This window comes from Diabrotica undecimpunctata, chromosome 1 (assembly GCF_040954645.1).
Source record: "Diabrotica undecimpunctata isolate CICGRU chromosome 1, icDiaUnde3, whole genome shotgun sequence".
Lineage (NCBI taxonomy): Eukaryota > Metazoa > Arthropoda > Insecta > Coleoptera > Chrysomelidae > Diabrotica > Diabrotica undecimpunctata.
Genome location: NC_092803.1, coordinates 103,999,875 through 104,018,253, shown reverse-complemented (window position 1 = coordinate 104,018,253; position 18,379 = coordinate 103,999,875). Strand labels below are relative to the sequence as shown.

Genomic DNA, 18,379 nt, shown 5'->3' with positions numbered 1-18,379 from the left:
GGCAGGAAAGTAAAACTCTTTGTTCTTTAATCAAGCTTTCGCAAAATTTATTTGCTTCTTCAGGATATGCTAAAATATGGTATCAGTAAATACAACGAAATTAGAACTAAATAGCATTGTATAAAACTAGTGAAAAAACTTACAACATGAGGTTAATCCATTAAATTTTCAAATTTGCAAAACATTAAAACTTAACTTATTTTAAAAATTATACAGTTATGTAAGTACAATATTCCAATTTAATTTAATTTTGTAAAAATTCATTTTGATATTGATTGTTTGATTTATGTCAGAAAGACACTCGTTTCTGTTTATTATATTTTTTGTTGTTGATAACAATCAAGAGCTAGTTATATACATATTACATAACGTGTCAGTCAATAATACCTAACTACTTTATATATATATATATATATATATATAAAGTAGTTAGGTATTATTGACTGACACGTTATGTAATATGTATATAACTAGCTCTTGATTGTTATCAACAACAAAAAATATAATAAACAGAAACGAGTGTCTTTCTGACATAAATCAAACAATCAATATCAAAATGAATTTTTACAAAATTAAATTAAATTGGAATATTGTACTTACATAACTGTATAATTTTTAAAATAAGTTAAGTTTTAATGTTTTGCAAATTTGAAAATTTAATGGATTAACCTCATGTTGTAAGTTTTTTCACTAGTTTTATACAATGCTATTTAGTTCTAATTTCGTTGTATTTACTGATACCATATTTTAGCATATCCTGAAGAAGCAAATAAATTTTGCGAAAGCTTGATTAAAGAACAAAGAGTTTTACTTTCCTGCCCTATTAATGACTGCAACCTCAAAATAAAACTTTATTTTATATATATATATATATATATATATATATATATATATATATATATATATATATATGTATATATATATATATATATATATACAGGGTGGTCCTTAAGTAATTGTACAAAAAGAAACAGTAGATTCTACACTTTAAAATATTACGATTTAAGCCAAATTGCTTTAATAAAATGTTGATATTATATATATATATATATATATATATATATATATATATATATATATATATATATACATTTCAAAGGCTTCTAATTTTTTTTCTATCTCAGAGTCCATTATCTTTTTCCTACATTAGTTAAATTGTGAACGACTAGAAGTGGTTAGAAATTACTATACAAACAAGGACCTGTGTTCATAGCGAATATTAATTGTAACTTAAAAATAAAATGTATTCGCATGCAGTTTATTAACAAAATAAAACTGAATCAATTAAAACAACGGGACTTATAATAGTTTTTTTTTTAATTTTATAGTCGTATATTAGTATTTACAAATGGAAATATTATAATCAAAATTAATAAACCCACTATTCATTAAAAGAAGTCTGCAATAGTAAAGTTATTTGGGTTATTAATAGTGAGAGTTAGTCATTTTCGTGTTGTATGTTTCCAACAATGAATCTGTCAATTCTAAAGCTGAGTGAAAGGAGTATCTTCTTCTTCGTATGCTAGGCCTTAAGGCCTGTAGTTTCCGATCTGATTTAGCAGTATTTGTGATGTTGACTGCCAGCCATCTCTTCATCTTTTAGGGTGTCTGCCTTGTGATTTTTTACCTTCTGGTTTTCCATTTCTCACTATTCGGGCAAATCTCTCTCTTCCCATTATGTTAATGTGTTCGTTCCATTCTTACTTATTTGGCTTTCACATCTGATGATGTCATGTACTTTAAACACGTCTCTAATTTGTGTATTACGGAGTCTGTCCCTTAAAGTTTTACGTGCTATCGGCCTCTGTGTTTTCATCTCTGTTGTTCTTTAGATTTTCTTTGTAATTGTTGTTTCTGCTCTTGTTTCTATAGCATAGGTTAATATAGCTCGTACACAAGCCTTATATATGCGTATTTTTTCTTCTATTCTCATGTTCTTATTTCTTCATATCACGTCTCGCAGACATCCTGACACGTACTCTGTACTCTGTATTAGCTTGTATGCGGATTCTTTCGGAGATGTTTCCATAATACGATATTTGCGTTCCCAGATAATTGAATTTCGATACTTGTTCTATTATTTCTTCGTTTATTATAATTTTTCATCTCACTGGCTCCCTAGCAATAACAAAGGATCTTTTTTTTAGTGCTGATATTTTCAGGTTAAACTTTTCTGCGTCAGCTTCCAAAGCGTGGAACATTCTTTGTAGGTCATCTTCATTATTTGAGATTATCAATGCATCATCTACATAGCATGGAAATCTGTATTGCTCTGTTGCCCATTTGTACCCTGTTCCTGACTTTTTTACTTCTATTAGTTTGTCCACTCTCAAGTTAAATAAGAACTATCTCAAGCTATCACCCTGTCTTATACCTGATTGAATGTTGATGTTAGTTCGGTTCCTATTTTTATTCTTGTTTTGTGTTCGGAGTTAATATATCCTTTAATATCTGTGTTATAGCGATCATCATCTCTTGACTATCATCAAGTCAGTGGTAATCAAGTAGTCTAATACAATCGAAGGCTTCAATGAGGTCGATAAAACACATGAATGCAGGTGTATTAAATTCTACTGCTTTCTCTCCTATTTGCCTTATGAATATGGCATCGACAGTTGATCTGTTACACTGAAACCTTCGTTGTTTTTCGCATATTTGATACTTTTTAATCATTTTGTTAGCAAGTTTCTTAGTCAATAATTTCAAGCTGATATCAAGCAACGTAATAGTTCGATAGTTAGATAGGCCAGTTTTGTCCCCTTTTTTATATGTAGGGATCATTATACTTGATTTCCATTCCTTTGGTATGTATTTCATTTCAAGGATCTTTTGTAATAGTTTCGTAATATTTTCTTTTAATGCTCTTCGTCCATATTTTAGTAGTTCATTCGTAATCGTATCCGGACTTGAAGCTTTTCGGTTTTTTAATCTTCCTATATTCTTTATCACCTCTTTTTCCGTTATTGTTACCAGCTCGTCTTCTGCCTCTCGATCTTCTTCATCGATCTCTCTATGTTTGTCCTTGTAAAGCTGTTCTACATACTTCTTACATCGTTCTACCCGTATACTGTTTATGTTGTTACACTCGTTTTCGTTTAAACTCGTAATAGCTTTTTTCCTTCGCTTTAGCATCTTCCACACTTTTCGTTAAATGCACCGTATAAATCACGTTCCATTTCTTTTGTGAATTTAGACCAGTAATCCTTTTTTAGATTTCTTATTTGCGATTTGATATTATTGGTTGTGTTGGGTGTGGTTACGTACTGCTGTTAATTTGTGGGTGTCTTATTACTTTGATAGTGGATATACGCTTTTCGTTTTTCATAGGCTAAAGTTTTAATGTCGTTGGTGAACCATTGTTTGATCTTCCTTTCGCCATTTACATTTAGCTTGCGTGTTCCCATGCTTCTTGAGCAGCGCTTATTATGTTCTTTTTTGTTGTTTCTGACCTTTGATCTACTCCATTTTCTTCTAATATGCCGTTTTCTTCAAATTTTTCTTTTAATCGTCTTTGATATACCCGTCGAGTTGTTTCGTTTTCTGAGGTCTCGATATTTATTTTTCCATATATTTTGGGAGTAATTTTTTCTTTAGTGGTAATACGAAGAGAATCATTAATCTTCTAAACGGTTGAGGATCACCTATATCATTATAGTGACGTTAAATTCTGTCTTCCAATTCTTGACCTGAATTTCCCCTTGTTGCATAGACTTTTCCCTTAACATATGACCAAACTTGTAGTCCAAAAAATTAAAATCTCATGACCGAGAAATCTCACGACACCTTCTCTCAAAGTACAGTGGACCTCCATCGTGCATAAAAAATAAAGATCTTCGCTCGCTTAGCGTTAAATCTTCTAATAACTCGAATAAGTGTAAAAAATCAAGGTACGTATCACCATTTAAATTTTCAGGTAGAATATGATAACCTATAAATTTGTTACCTAAAATTGACACCCAAACATTAACTTTAAGTGAGTGTTGGTAATATATAATAATAAAAATAGTGATAGCCTTTTGACTCGTGGATTCTCATCACACCAGAAGTGTGCATTATGAGAGTTACTGTATGAGTTGTAAACGTAACTGGTCGTGTAAAGGTGGCCTCGTCCGTAAAAAGAATGTATTTTAAAAATTTTGAATTGAGGACTGTACTTTCTTGCAATGTTTCACACAAATCCACTCTAAAAAGTGGATCGTCTGACAAGAGCTCTTGGAGTTGTCTGTAATGATAAGGATCGTATAATCTTGCTATATTCGCGCCAAAATTAATTTCTGAAAGTAGATTTCAATGGTACTCCCATGAAAACAAGCAACAAAGACCGAACAAAGTATTAATTAAACGCAGTAATAATAAAATTAGTAATACACTGTTCGTGTCAATCAGAAAATATTAATCATCTCTATAGTCAAGAGAGTACAAAGCTCTAGTACCTAGTGATGAACAGTTAACATGTAAATTGTAAAACCAAGGAGTCAGTAAATATTTTTCTCTCAGATTCAGACATGGTAAGGACATAAAAAAAAGTATTTGAAATATCCGGTAGTTTTTTAACTAGAGTAGAAATATAACAGATTAAAAAGTCAAAACTAGTGTCACTGTGTAAGAAGTAATAGGCTTTTGGATACACAGGCTTGTGATATCTGTCGCCTTGAAGAATTCCTTTCTCATTCAAAATATTGCTTAATTGACTATGTACTTTATTTCGTTACAAACACGTTAAATGCATATTGTTATATGCATTTAACGTGTGAATTATATGTGAATTATGTTAGTAAATTTTGTTTTTTTTTACTAATTCTTCAAAAAAATATGGGCCTCATCATAAAAACTACGATTTTAAAAACTCTCAAATCACTAATTAGGTACAACGTCGCATATATTTTATTTTCCTAAAAGTACCAGAATGTAGGCAGATTAAAAATCTATTTCATTTATTGATCACAAAGATTTAAAAAAAGAGCTTGAAAAAATAAATAAAGCTACACAAAACGCACGCATATGTTGTTCTTGAACTTGAACCTTATTCTTTAATGTGTATCGTATAAGATATAAAACGGGTTATTACCTCATAGGTATGAGACGAAAACGTCAGTAGTAGTGTAAGATTGTATAGAACTGAGACAAATCGTTACTTTTAATGATTTGATGAAGAAACCGATATATTTATGATTGAAAATGAATGAAAATTAATACAGCGGATTGGGTTGTCGAATTGGTAGAGTAACAAAAAATCTGCCTTTAGACTCTCGGAAAATTAATGACTTAGAACTTTAGTATAACAGGTTTAGATATGTCTACGACTTACCAAAACTTTTGTAGATAAAGATTTAGGTTAATATCCATAAACGTAACGGATGTGACGTAAAATTTGAAAGACCCGTAGAGACTCGTCCTTGTATAATATAACCGAAAATGGTTACTAATGCCCCAGGTTGATTTAGTTCGCCAAGAATTCGGCCAGATTTCAAGAAAAGAACAACCGTCTGAACGTCTACGAGTATGTCTATTAGGACCTGGTTGAGAAAATGTGTGATCTGTTAGTTTCAGATCACCAGTATGAGTGAGATCGTTTACAATAATCGCGTCCAACGAGGAGATCGGACAGTCTCTATCACACGGTTTAATGCGACATAATCTGGTACCTTGAGTGTTGCATATCCATATGAGGGATTAATACTTTATTACGAGAAAGCCCTAAACGTCGAACACAACTGTCCGAATTAAAATTGGCTATAGAGTCTGTATCCAGCAGGATAAGAGTTTTATGAAAATTGCTGAAGACATCTTTGATATGTATCAAACATGTGAAAAAAAACAGACGAGGACGTTAAACATGGTTGTGTAGAAAGATTAGAATTCATTGGAGAAGTCGGAACAAACTAGAATAAGCTGTTTAAGACGTCTCTAATGCAACCTTGAGGTTCTAACTTGATGTTGGTCAATGAAGAAGCGGTTGACTATTTATTATATAAATGAAGGGTTGAGTGGATGAAGGAGGTATGTAACATTTTTACAAAAATCTAGTTATTCTCGTAGATGAAGGAGGTATGTGTTAATATGTTTTGTGGAACTAACAGTAGCACTCTAAGAGCCATATTAAGAGAAATACTAATGTCCAGAAGGAGGTATGTATCAACAACTACTTATATTTGTAGTGGATGAAGGAGGTATGAAACATAAATAGCACATACCTCCTTCTTCCACTAGTGTCCTGATCAAGTTCTGTAACATACCGCCTTCATGCACGTAACAGCTAGCTGTGAATGAGCTGTTCACCATTTGACAAAAACGATTGTTGTGATTAACACGTGTTTTGCGAATTTAAGTTGTGTTAAGTAATATTGCTCACATTGATAATTGAAATGACTTCAAGGGGAAAGATAATGTTACAGTTAGCTTTAAATGATAATATTTTAACTGCCAGCGAGAGTATTGACAAAAATATAATACAAACCATGAAAAATGAGAATTCTAACCTACAAATGCCAATTTCATCAACAAGTAGTGACTATTCTACAGAAGAATGTAAGTATCTTTTTTATAAAATATGAAATTCACGTAGGAATATTTTGTTATATTCAATGGTACCTATTTTTTATTGTTATAGGGAAAGTGCCATATACTTTCACAATGTGTCCAAGTGTTAACTTGGAGGTAAACAGTTCTGCTCTGACTTCAAATGTATAGTTTAATATCTTTTGTTTTTTTAATCAAACAGATATTCGAAATTACAAGTAATACTACAGTTTTCCTTATGTAAAAACTGACATTAATTAAAATTAAAAAATCTAACAAAATATTTCCAACTGTTATTATTATGAATATGGAAATTAACAAATTTGGCAAAAGTTTTATGTCATGACTTGGTCAACTGTTTTGTTATGATTATTATGTAATTTGTCATAGCAAGACACGACTTATAATGTGCTAAGGGTAGATTAAGGGCCTTATAACTACTTCAGTAAATTGACTATACCTTTTGTTTTTCAGATGATGGAGAAGACAATAACTACGATTCAAGTTGCGATACCTTATTCGGGGACAACTCTAGTGATGAATACGTGCCAGATCCGGAAGATTACATCAACTCATCATCAGACAACGAGATTGATAATGAGATGGTAGATGCACAGAGTAATAATGAACCGATGGAAGAAGAGAATGATATACTAATGGAGGATAATAACATACTAGTAAGTCAGGCAAAATCTAATGAAAATATTGATGGACAAAATGAAAAAGAGCATATATTGTCTACAGTACATCGCAAAAAGAAACATTTCCAACCAAAAATAAAAGTAAGTAGAAAAAGGCAACGAAATGTTGATGAATGGAAGAAACGAAATGCTATACTCTGCAGGCAAAGAGGAGAGGCCTACAAAAATTATAAAGGTGAGTTGAAACCTGCTAAGAATATCGTCAAAGGTACTAATTTATGCCCCGAAAAGTGTCGCCGACAGTGTTCTCAGGTATTTACAATTGAAGACAGGAAAAAAATTTTATCATCGTGGTACAAACTGGATATAAATGCTAAAAACTCTTTTCTGTATAATAGTATCAAAATAATCCCCACATACCAACAAAGAACTGGAGCTTTAAAACACAAGACCGCCTCATTCCAATATAACGTAACATACGGGGCAAAACAAACTATTACATGTAAACGAGCTTTTGTTTCGTTATACAACATTAGCATGAAGAAGGTTGACTTAATCCAAAAGCAAATTAAGATGGGTTTAGCTGCTCCTCTACCAGACAAAAGAGGAAAACGCTCAAATAGACCCAATAAAATTCAAGATGATGTTGTAGCTTATATAATCCAGCATATTTCAAGTTTCCCTTCAGAATTATGTCATTATTCAAGAAACTGCAATATCCATAAGAAATATCTGTCTCCGCTTTTATCGCTTCCTATTATGCATAAACTTTATATTGATACATGTAATGCAGACAAAGTCCAAAATCGATTTAAAGTTAAAGAATGCACGTACCGCAATATTTTTAACAATGAATTCAACTTATCGTTTGGACACCCGAAAAGTGACACTTGCAGCACTTGCGATTCTGGTGCTGCAAATGAGGAACATATTGAAAATTATAAAGCAGCGTTTGAGGCTCAGAATATCGACAGGGAACTAGCCAAAAATTCAGATGGTGTTGCATATATGACATTCGACCTCCAACAAACGATGCCGTTGCCTAGACTCAGTACTTCTAAAGCATTTTACCTCCGCCAAATGTGGTTCTATAATTTAGGCATACATATTATAACTAAAGAAGTTGATAAAACCATTTTTTGTACATGGACTGAAGACCAAGCATGCAGGGGTAGTAGTGAGATCGCTAGTTGTCTTTTAAGAACCATTGAAGTTGAGCTGGCACTTAAACAAAAAAATCATTTAATTATTTGGACAGATTCGTGTGCAGGGCAGAACAAAAATTTCCTAATTGTGTGTGTTTATGAGTATCTTATACAAAAGGAATATTCCAAATAATCGACCATAAGTTTCCTGAAGTAGGTCATTCCTACTTGGATTCAGACCGGGATTTTGGCCGAATTGAAAAAAGATTAAGGAAACATCAAACTATTTGTACTCCACAACAATACCGTGAAATTATTGCATCTGCCAATAAAAAGAATAATATGGTTATTGATATGACCCGATTTCAAAGACACCGAGAACCTTCTAAATAAAATGCAACTGATGAATAGAAAAAAAGATGTTCTAAATGAAAAAGTATATTTCCGTGATGGCATTAAATGGATCCGTGTAGATACCTATGGGTCCTACCTCTTCAAGGAGAGTTTCGATTATGGTACTCCTTTTAAAAAAGTCAATATTTTTAAAAATTTGAAAAAGCCCTCCACACTTTCCGAAGATTTTGACATTCCAAGACTTTTCAGGAAAACCGGTGCACTATCAAAAGAGAAAATTGATAAACTTCCCTTCGTTCCAGAACAACACAGGTGGTTCTATGAGCTTATTTTGCGTGAAAATAATGAATAAACTTAAAAGGGGTGACAATTTTCGATATCCTTGGTGTTATTAAAATATGTATACGTATTAAAAATAAATATTATTTTGAATATCTACACAACAGTATTTTCAATTGTATGCATATAACCTGTTTTATCCTTTAGACAAAGATGAAATATACAAAATATTTGTGGAAGAACGAGGTATGTACACAACATCTTTTTTTTTGTCTGGTTAGCAGATATTTAAACATTTTCTCAACTTCCATATTAATTTCACCACTCATGAGAACAGTATGATTATTTAAGCATTTGAAAACCAATAACTACAAAAAAGTTCTACAATGAAAACTTTGGGGTCAAATATCTCAAAACTTACTTTTTGTTACATACCTCCTTCATCCACTCAGCCCTTCAAATATATAAATCTCATTTCTTTGAACCGTCAAATAAATAAATAAGAACCGTCATAATAAATAAGATTTATTTGATGGTTCGTTAAAATGAAGAAAAGTGTGAAGCAGTTATTTGCAAACCCTACATTTATGCGAAGAAATGAGCGACGAAATGAGGTGAAATCAAGCAGTCTACACATAAATTATGAAATGTTATTTAACTAACCAGTAAAGTTCTTAAGGCCTTTTAGCTAAAAAGACAGACATTTATATACAGGTTGAAAACCAGAACACAAGATACATTAGGACCTTGATTAGTTACCTTAGGGTGCTTTGTGGCACGTACGAAACTAGAGATAATTTTATTGAAATAATAAAGAGATGATCGAGAGTGAGACGAATGAGTACAGTTTGTCAAAACCTACGAACGACTTTGAAAATCCTGTAATCGGCACTCCTACTTGATGCGCAGTAAAGTTACCGGAAATTATCTTAGTCAGAGAAGAAAGCTCTAGTAAAGTACTTTTCAAAATCAGATAGAGTCCCGGCGTTCATCTATTTCTTTCTTAACGAATACTTTCTCGGTCTGCTCTCAGCGCAGGTGGGTAAAATTTCGAAAATCGTTCCCAGTCTTGACAAATCATAGCGGAAGTTAACGAATTAAATTGAGATGAGGTTGTGAGATGTATGAAAATCTCGATAAATGGCTTCGATTCCATCTGTCCTGGCTACAAATAATAATTTAAAAGTATGGTTTTGATGCTTGAATGCATATGATAGGCCTCCTTCAATCTAAAGTATGCCATCTGTCGCCAAAAGACACTTTATTTATTTTGTTAGACAAGGTAAATTTTAAATATTTAGTTAAAACGTTTAATTATTTTCTGGTTAAAAATGAATATTAAATATAAAATCTTTGAGTAAATACTACATACTTTTCCAAAAAGAGATGATATAACAAGAATAAATTGCCTAATATAGAAATATTTAAAAGCAATGATAAAATTCCTTCTTTTCGTAATTTTTTTCTCTTAGCTTGGACAATTGTCATTCAGCCAGTCGCAATCAGCATGATCTTTATTATCGAATTTAAATATGCATATAAATATTTAAAGAATTAGTGAAACATGATTAATATAATAATAATATAATTATTTCGTACTTAGCTAATGTACATACTATGTTAATAAATACTATATTATACCTTTATTATAATTTAGTTATTGACAGACGTCATGTGAAATACATAGTGTATACATCTTACAAATAAAAATATCTACCTACATGGTTATGTTAATAAATACAACTATGGTAATATATATTTTTTTTCACTACGTTAGGACATAAACCCGATTCAACACCTCGGAGGTTTTAGATCCTCTTAGTGATTGTTTTACTATATGTTTACTTTTTTTTTTAATATATTTTTTATATTCCTTTTTTTTATTTATTTTTTTTTAGATCTATTTTTTAAGTATTTTTTTATATTCCTTTTTTTAATCTTTTTTTTTTAATTTTTTTTATTAATTTTTTTTCTAAACATAGGTTACAAATCTAATTTCGGGGATACTTTACTATCAGACAAAAAGGTTATCAAGCAGTCAAACATTTTCTTTTCATTAACTGAAAGTAGAAAGAGAATATTAACAGGAAGTGAAATGTTCTTGCCCATCATTCTTTTAATTAGGTTGTTGGTGGGTTGTTTATACTTTTGATATTCAAAAAATATGTGGTTTAAGTCACTTTTAATCTGACACTCTTGACAAATATCGGAATCTAATATATTTATTTTAAATAAATGTGCAGGATAACATTCATGGCCAAATGTAAGTCGACTGATGGTAGTTATATATTTGCGAGGGAGGATGAAATTCTTATACCGAGGTTTTTTTTGAATATTTGGTTGTATCAAACTATATTGTGTTGTTGAAATACAACAGTACTTTTCCCAGTGTGCTATCCAGTTGTTCATTTGTTCAGTTCTTGAACAAGCAAAAGCATCTATAATGCAAGGCTGATAGTTGGTTAGTGTTCCATGAATGATGGAATTTTTGCTAACTGTGAACAAATCCCTTCGTTGGCTCAGTGAAGATGTTCGTTCTGTTGTAATGGAAACACCAAATAATAGTAGCAGAGTTTATTGTTGAGACGTACACTATGGGTGTAGACCCGGGATTACTTTGAGTAGAGACTGATGAAGTTGATCGTTGAAGACTATATGTTCGTTGAGTGAATATTGATTGAATGCTTCTCTAGTCAAGAGATATTAGTTTTATATAAATTCTATTTGGGTCAATATTTTTCGCGTACCTAGCGTGATATGTGTATTTAATTTATGTAAATTGTTTAACTTTGTCAGTACTTTTGACTGATGTCCAAATTATTATTTATAATTGACCAAATGTGTATGTAACCTAATTAACTACGTGTGTGTATTTAATAACAAATAGATTCATTCGGTCTGCTGGGTGATAAAATTATACTGTCCAATTTCGGATATGAATTATGAAGATTTGATATTGGACAAACTGGTCTAGGTGTTTATTATATGTAAGTCGTGAATGTGCTTTGATCCACATCAATTGTATTTTTTGTGTATATTTATTAATTTCAAATAAGCATTTTTTAATTAAAAAAAATGTATGGATATATATATATATAAATATAGATATATATATATATATATATATATATATATATATATATATATATATATATATATATATATATATATATATATATGCGGCCATATATGGCCGCAGCCTCGGCACTAAAAATAGAGAAATTTGTGGGCAGCTTAAACATTTCTTCTATAAATTTATCTGGAATATAAAAGGCACAACCAGTACCCTTTGAACTTTTAGATGCGTCTGTATAAACAGATTTTGGTCAATTTGTCAGATAGTTGTTTAAAAAACAATACCACTAATTAAAGTGTTCTCATGATAAATAGGTTGTATTATATGTACTTGATCCAGTAACTCAAAGAAATCTTTAAAATGTACCACTTTATTTGCAACTGTAAGTTCAGTATCTTTATTTGCAGTATTTCGAAATGATTCGCATAAGGGTGGAGAATTTTTGTGAGTCCAATATTTATTTGTTAAGTCGAAATAATTTAAACTACTAATATTTTTATATTAACAAGTGTTGTAACAGCGAACTTTAAGGAGAAATTTTTGACTGAGATATTGTCTTCTAAATTTACTGGGCGGTCCCATTGTCTCAACATAAAGTGGTTCAATAGGGGTAGATCTCATAGCACTCATGCAACATTTTTGTAATTTAACGTAAATAATAAATTTTGAAAAAAAGATTTTTGTGGATCTATATCTAGCTTTATTCATAAATATAAATTTTGTGTTATAGAGTTACGATTTCCTTTCAACTGGTTAAGTGATGTTCTTAAGATATTGATTTTATTCCTGGAGCTAGGTGTACTTATAACATTTCCTGATCTTTTATTATAGACAAATGTTCATCATTAAGAAATTACAGGACCTAACCCTAAATTGATAAAATATATTAGGATGTATATGGTAGCTTTGTTTAATCATTAAATTATAATGGTATAATGATTCGTGCCCTATGACAGTTATATCATTAATCAAACGATTAAATTGACTAATATAATATACTCTAAAGCTTATATGTATTATGCGATAAATTATATTGTTGGGATTATTATTATTCCTATCATATTTTTATATTAGAAACTACGTTTATATTATATAGTACGTACGTCTAAAAATTACATAGAAATATAAAAAAATAAACGATAAATAAAAATTTCATTTTATTTCAATTTAAATATTTATACAAACAATTACTGGGTACAGACACATTTAAATAAAAATCAAAAGTGATGCTCATAATTAATTTCTGGCCACCGAGTGATTATGATTTTACTCACTTCCAACTTCCAACCAAGTTCTTATGTATTGTGTCCATATGACGCGTGTCGTTTGGATGACTTCGTCGTTTAAAGTGACGTACTGGAGTAAAATTACATTGTAGCGACCTTTTTTTCTACTTCGACCTATGGCAACGCTTTTTAAGATTTTTAAAGCAGTTGTTTTTTAACTTCGACCTAGATAGAGTATACTTAGCATCCGAGAATATATATTTTTTGAAGATATACGAAATTTAGTTTTGTCAATCCAAAAAATATTTGTGATGACATATAATTTTTTAATGTCAACGATTAGCATTACTATTCGTTAACATAATTATCAATAATAAGATGCTGAGAACAATGGGAAAGAAAGAAGAAGTAAAAATAACAGTAAAAAATGAGAAAATTGTAATGCTTAGCACATTATAATATGCGGTAAAAGATACAGCATCCTTCGATTTATATAGAAAAAAAGCACGCAGAAATTTTGGAAGCAAGCGTATATCCTGACTTAGAAATTTGAGGCAGTGCTTTGGATGTAATTCACGTTGTAACGAAATTATTTTGCCTACCATAGGGTAAGATTATGGGGTATAAATAGGGGAAACTATGGGGCGAAGATAGGGCAAGCAAAACAATCGTTACTGATGCGAACGGCACTCAGGAAGTTGCTGGAGAGCTGGGGTCGTGGATAAGTTGAAATAAATGGCAAGGGGGTTGAGATTGGGGTAACTACCAAAATATGAAAACAAAGGAGTTACTTACATAAATCTCCTGGACAAATGGGCAAAAAAAGACAAGAAGAAATACCTCTAGCTATTTAAAAGGGACGCCGCTTCGAAGAAAACTTCCTGCTGGAAAAAGAAAGAAAATTTCTTCTTCCCTAAAATACAAACACATAAAAGGGGTAGGAGATTATTCTAAACTAAAATAAACAAAGGATCAGAGAAACAAATCAAACGTTTATTTTTGTCTCATACAAACAGTTATCAAACATAAAAATGGCACAAAAAATATACTATATAAATAGTTGCCAAATACAGAATAAAAAACTTATATGTGTCTGTTTACAAACTTCGTTTACAAAGGGGTTGGAGATACTACAAAACTTACAAATGTTATCGCACAGAGATTAACCTTTTTTTAAACAAACAAAACAAATGAATATCGAAAAGAACAAAGCTAGCTGTCATATGTTAACATTATATTAAAAAAAACAATTAAAATGACAGCTGTTAAACCATAAAATTTACAATTTATTGTTTATTACAAATCCTTTAAATTTTAATGAAAGCAATTATTAATAATTATCAAAAAAATTGTCTCTCTTTACTTTAAAAATTAAAATGTTAATTGTTACCTGGATTCCCAGTTTAGCACTTAACTTTCAAAAAAAACTTGTTAACATCTATGGGACTGGAGCTGCAAAGGACATAACTCTCAACTTGAATAAAAATAAACCATTTCCATACGTAGGCAGGAACGATTGGAATAGAAACTTGATGGAGGAAATCAAGCTGTCGACGGGGACATTCTATATAAACATTTTCCAAATTTCATCAGTGCCGGTGTACTGCACAAATCTTATGGGTGGTTACTCTGATCGAAACTGCCACATTGCATAGAGTATCATCACCTTAACCGGTCTTATATTACACAAAAAAAATGAATCGACTCGCGATTCAAAATCTCTTCTGTCTGCTTTGCTTGGGGCTTAAATGTCGACTCCTCGATGCCTTACATTTTACAAATTTCAACGCAAAATAAATTTCCCTTTACGTCTCACAGCTAGTTTTTGCCTACAAACTTAAAACAAACAATCTACCTTTTTTTGACCTCGTTCTTAGCAACGAACCGACAAAAAACTTCTTGAGTATTTACTTTTAAATTGGTTAACTGGAAATTTTTTACCTCACAATACATACAGAGAATAGGGGAATATTAATGTAAACAAAGACAAAAAAATATTCTGTTAATACGTCTTAGAAAAACCGTATACCTGACTTGCAATATTATAGTAGGGGACTCGAAACAACTTTTAAACATTCCAGTTTATTGCGTTTTAAAATTCATTTGCAAACAGAAAAACGAAAATATTCCACCAAATATAAAACGCTACAACGTCAACGCTTTATAGCGATTATTTTAAAATCAAAATAGCTACACTGATAGCCAACCTTAATTTAAAAAGGACCTGGCTTTTTATCGAAGAACACAAAACCCATACATTTCACACATAACTCCTGAATATACCTACATCAGCTAGTCGTGCACAAGGTTTTAATACACTTAGCTATTAATACTTTATTATTAATACTTTATCTAAGTTAATTCTTAAGGAGTTGATATGATCAATACACACACCATTTGGCCTAAATCCTAATTGAAAAGAAATTGAAATAAAAATTGGTCGCGTCAGTATTGAACAAGTAATGGAAATAAAATACCTTGGAATTACACTGTTCGTTCAGCTATGGAGACCTGGACAAAAAAGTAAGAGATGAAGTACAAAAAGCAAATAGATTGGCTTCTTCTGCTTCTTGTGCCACTCCTATCGGAGATTGGAAATCATCAAGGCTATGCTGACCTTGTTTACAGCTGACCTAAAGAGTTCCTTAGTGGTAGAGCCAAACCACTCTCTCAAATTACGCAACCATGACATTCTTCTATGGCCTGGATTCCGTTTTCGTTTTATTTTTCCTTGCATTATATTTTGAAGTAATGCGTATTTATGTCCTCTCGTCAGGTGACCCAAATATTCAAGTTTTCTTCGTTTGATCGTTGACAAAATTTCTGGGTCTTTTCAATATTTTAAACCCAACTTTCAATATTTTTTATGTTGTTCTGTTTGAGACTCTAGGCCTCTAGACCGTATAATAGCGTGTTAAATACGTAGCCCCTTAGCATTCTTAATCGTAGAGGAGTGCTTATATTTCTGTTGCAGAAGAATTTCCTCATCTTTATGAAGGTGGCCCTGGCAATTTCGATACGTCCTTTTATTTCATTGTTTTGATCTCCAGTTTCGTTTATTGAAGTCCCCAAGTATTTGTAACTTGATACTTTTTCAATTTGAATGCCGTATAGACTGACAGGATGCCTTAATAACACTATATAGTGAAACAGATACATGATCACTGATATGAAGTTATGAATTTATAAAGCCAGTGTAAGACCAATAATGGCGTATGCCTCAGAAACAAGACCCGACATAGCTACAACACAAAGGCTACTGGATACTGCAGAGATGAGAGTACTAAGAAGAATTACAGAAAATATGCTGCGAGATCGAGAAGTGATGAAATTAAAATAAAATGTAACGTACAGAGTATAAAAGAATGGACAGAATAAAAGAATGGAATAACCACATAAGCAGAATCGGAGGGACGAATCGGCGATTTTACTTTGTACACGTAAAAACTGTATAAGTGTATGTACAAGTTATTTTGGTGTTTTAAGTACTTCTTCTTGTCCGTTTATTTTCAAACTTTATTTATTTCAGCCACCAAACCTATGTCTTAGAAACTTATCAAAATATCATCTGAGTGCAGAGAAACACTCCCCACTTAGATTTATTAGATCGGTTAGTAAACCACTTTTGATTCATTTATTTCAGCTAGCCAATCAGATTTAAAATGTATCAATTTTCAGTTAAAGCTTCGCAAAAAGTATATAATATATATATATATATATATATATATATATATACAGTAGACTCCCTCTATAACGAGAACTGAAATGGCAGACTAATTACCTCGTTATAAGCGGATCTCGTTATATCCAACAATTATAATACTGTGCATACATATGAATATGTAGTTTTCTAAAACATTAACTTTCTATAGTGAAGCCATTCGGAGCAATATAAGATGCTAATAAATATTGTTTGAATGGCGTTTTTAAAACAAAGTTGTTTACTTTTATTGTCAATGAAATGCATTAAAACAAAAAAGAGTTGTTTACTTTTACTGTCAATGATATACGTTAAAACAAAATCTGTATTCTGTAAATATGTATAAAGCGTATAAAGTTATTTTGTCATTTTTGACTGCTTTAAATTGTCCAGTATTCTATCTATCATATTTTCTAAAGATGTGAAACAGTTTTATGCTTCTTCATTTGCGTTTTGTCCTTGGATAAAGTTTCTGACAACCTTTAAAACACGTGTGAATGGTCAACCCAATACAATGACACTTGTGAATCATAAATTTTACATTTCCGACTAAGAATCATAAATTGTAAGAAGTTTATTGCGGGCGGCCCGAAGTTAAAAAGGGTATTTATTTATAGCTACGACCGGGCCAAAACGTAAAAAACACGTTTTTCAATCTTATTTTTTCTCGTTATAAGCACATTTACCTCGCTATAAAGGGTTATAGTTCAATAGAAATTTCACGGGACATCTAATGTACCTCGTTATAAGCGAAACCTCGTAATAACCGTGTTCGTTATAAAGGGAGTATACTGTATATATATATATATATATATATATATATATATGTAAATACTTTTTTCTTTTTGGGTGTGGTAGTCAATAAAAAATAGAGCTTTGCTAAGGCGTACTATTTATTCTGAATCCAAGCTTTCGGTGGTTTTTTGCCACCTTTATCAAGGTCTACAAAGAACATTACTATGTTGTAACAAACTGAATGGTGCCAAAAAGGCTGTAAAAAACTATAAAAAATCTACCCGAATGTAAGATTCGTGGCATAAACAACAACGTTAAATAACATGATAAAACTGAGGTTGCAACTAAACTTAAAAATGTTACTGTTAAAAAACACTTTAAAAATTACTAAAAACGTTAAAAGTTAAAAACAAAACTTTTAACGTTTTTAGTAATTTTTAAAGTGTTTTTTAACAGTAACATTTTTAAGTTTAGTTGCAACCTCAGTTTTATCATGTTATTTAACGTTGTTGTTTATGCCACGAATCTTACATTCGGGTAAGTTTTTTATAGTTTTTTACAGCCTTTTTGGCACCATTCAGTTTGTTACAACATAGTAATGTTCTTTGTAGACCTTGATAAAGGTGGCAAAAAACCACCGAAAGCTTGGATTCAGAATAAATAGTACGCCTTAGCAAAGCTCTATTTTTTATTGACTACCACAC

At 31.2% G+C, this 18,379-nt stretch overlaps 2 protein-coding genes across 2 annotated transcripts in view; both read left to right on the top strand.

The window, feature by feature from the left end:
- The window catches only part of Kua (Plasmanylethanolamine desaturase Kua), a 320,306-nt gene that overhangs the window by 191,611 nt on the left and 110,316 nt on the right, over positions 1–18,379 (top strand). The gene's annotated exons all lie outside the window — the stretch shown is intronic.
- On the top strand, positions 6,527–8,655 carry LOC140439807 (uncharacterized). Its single transcript, XM_072529957.1, has 2 exons — positions 6,527–7,064; positions 7,102–8,655. Exon 2 carries the CDS (start codon positions 7,122–7,124, stop codon positions 8,496–8,498), a length of 1,377 nt encoding a protein of 458 aa, XP_072386058.1. The 5' UTR covers positions 6,527–7,064; positions 7,102–7,121; the 3' UTR covers positions 8,499–8,655.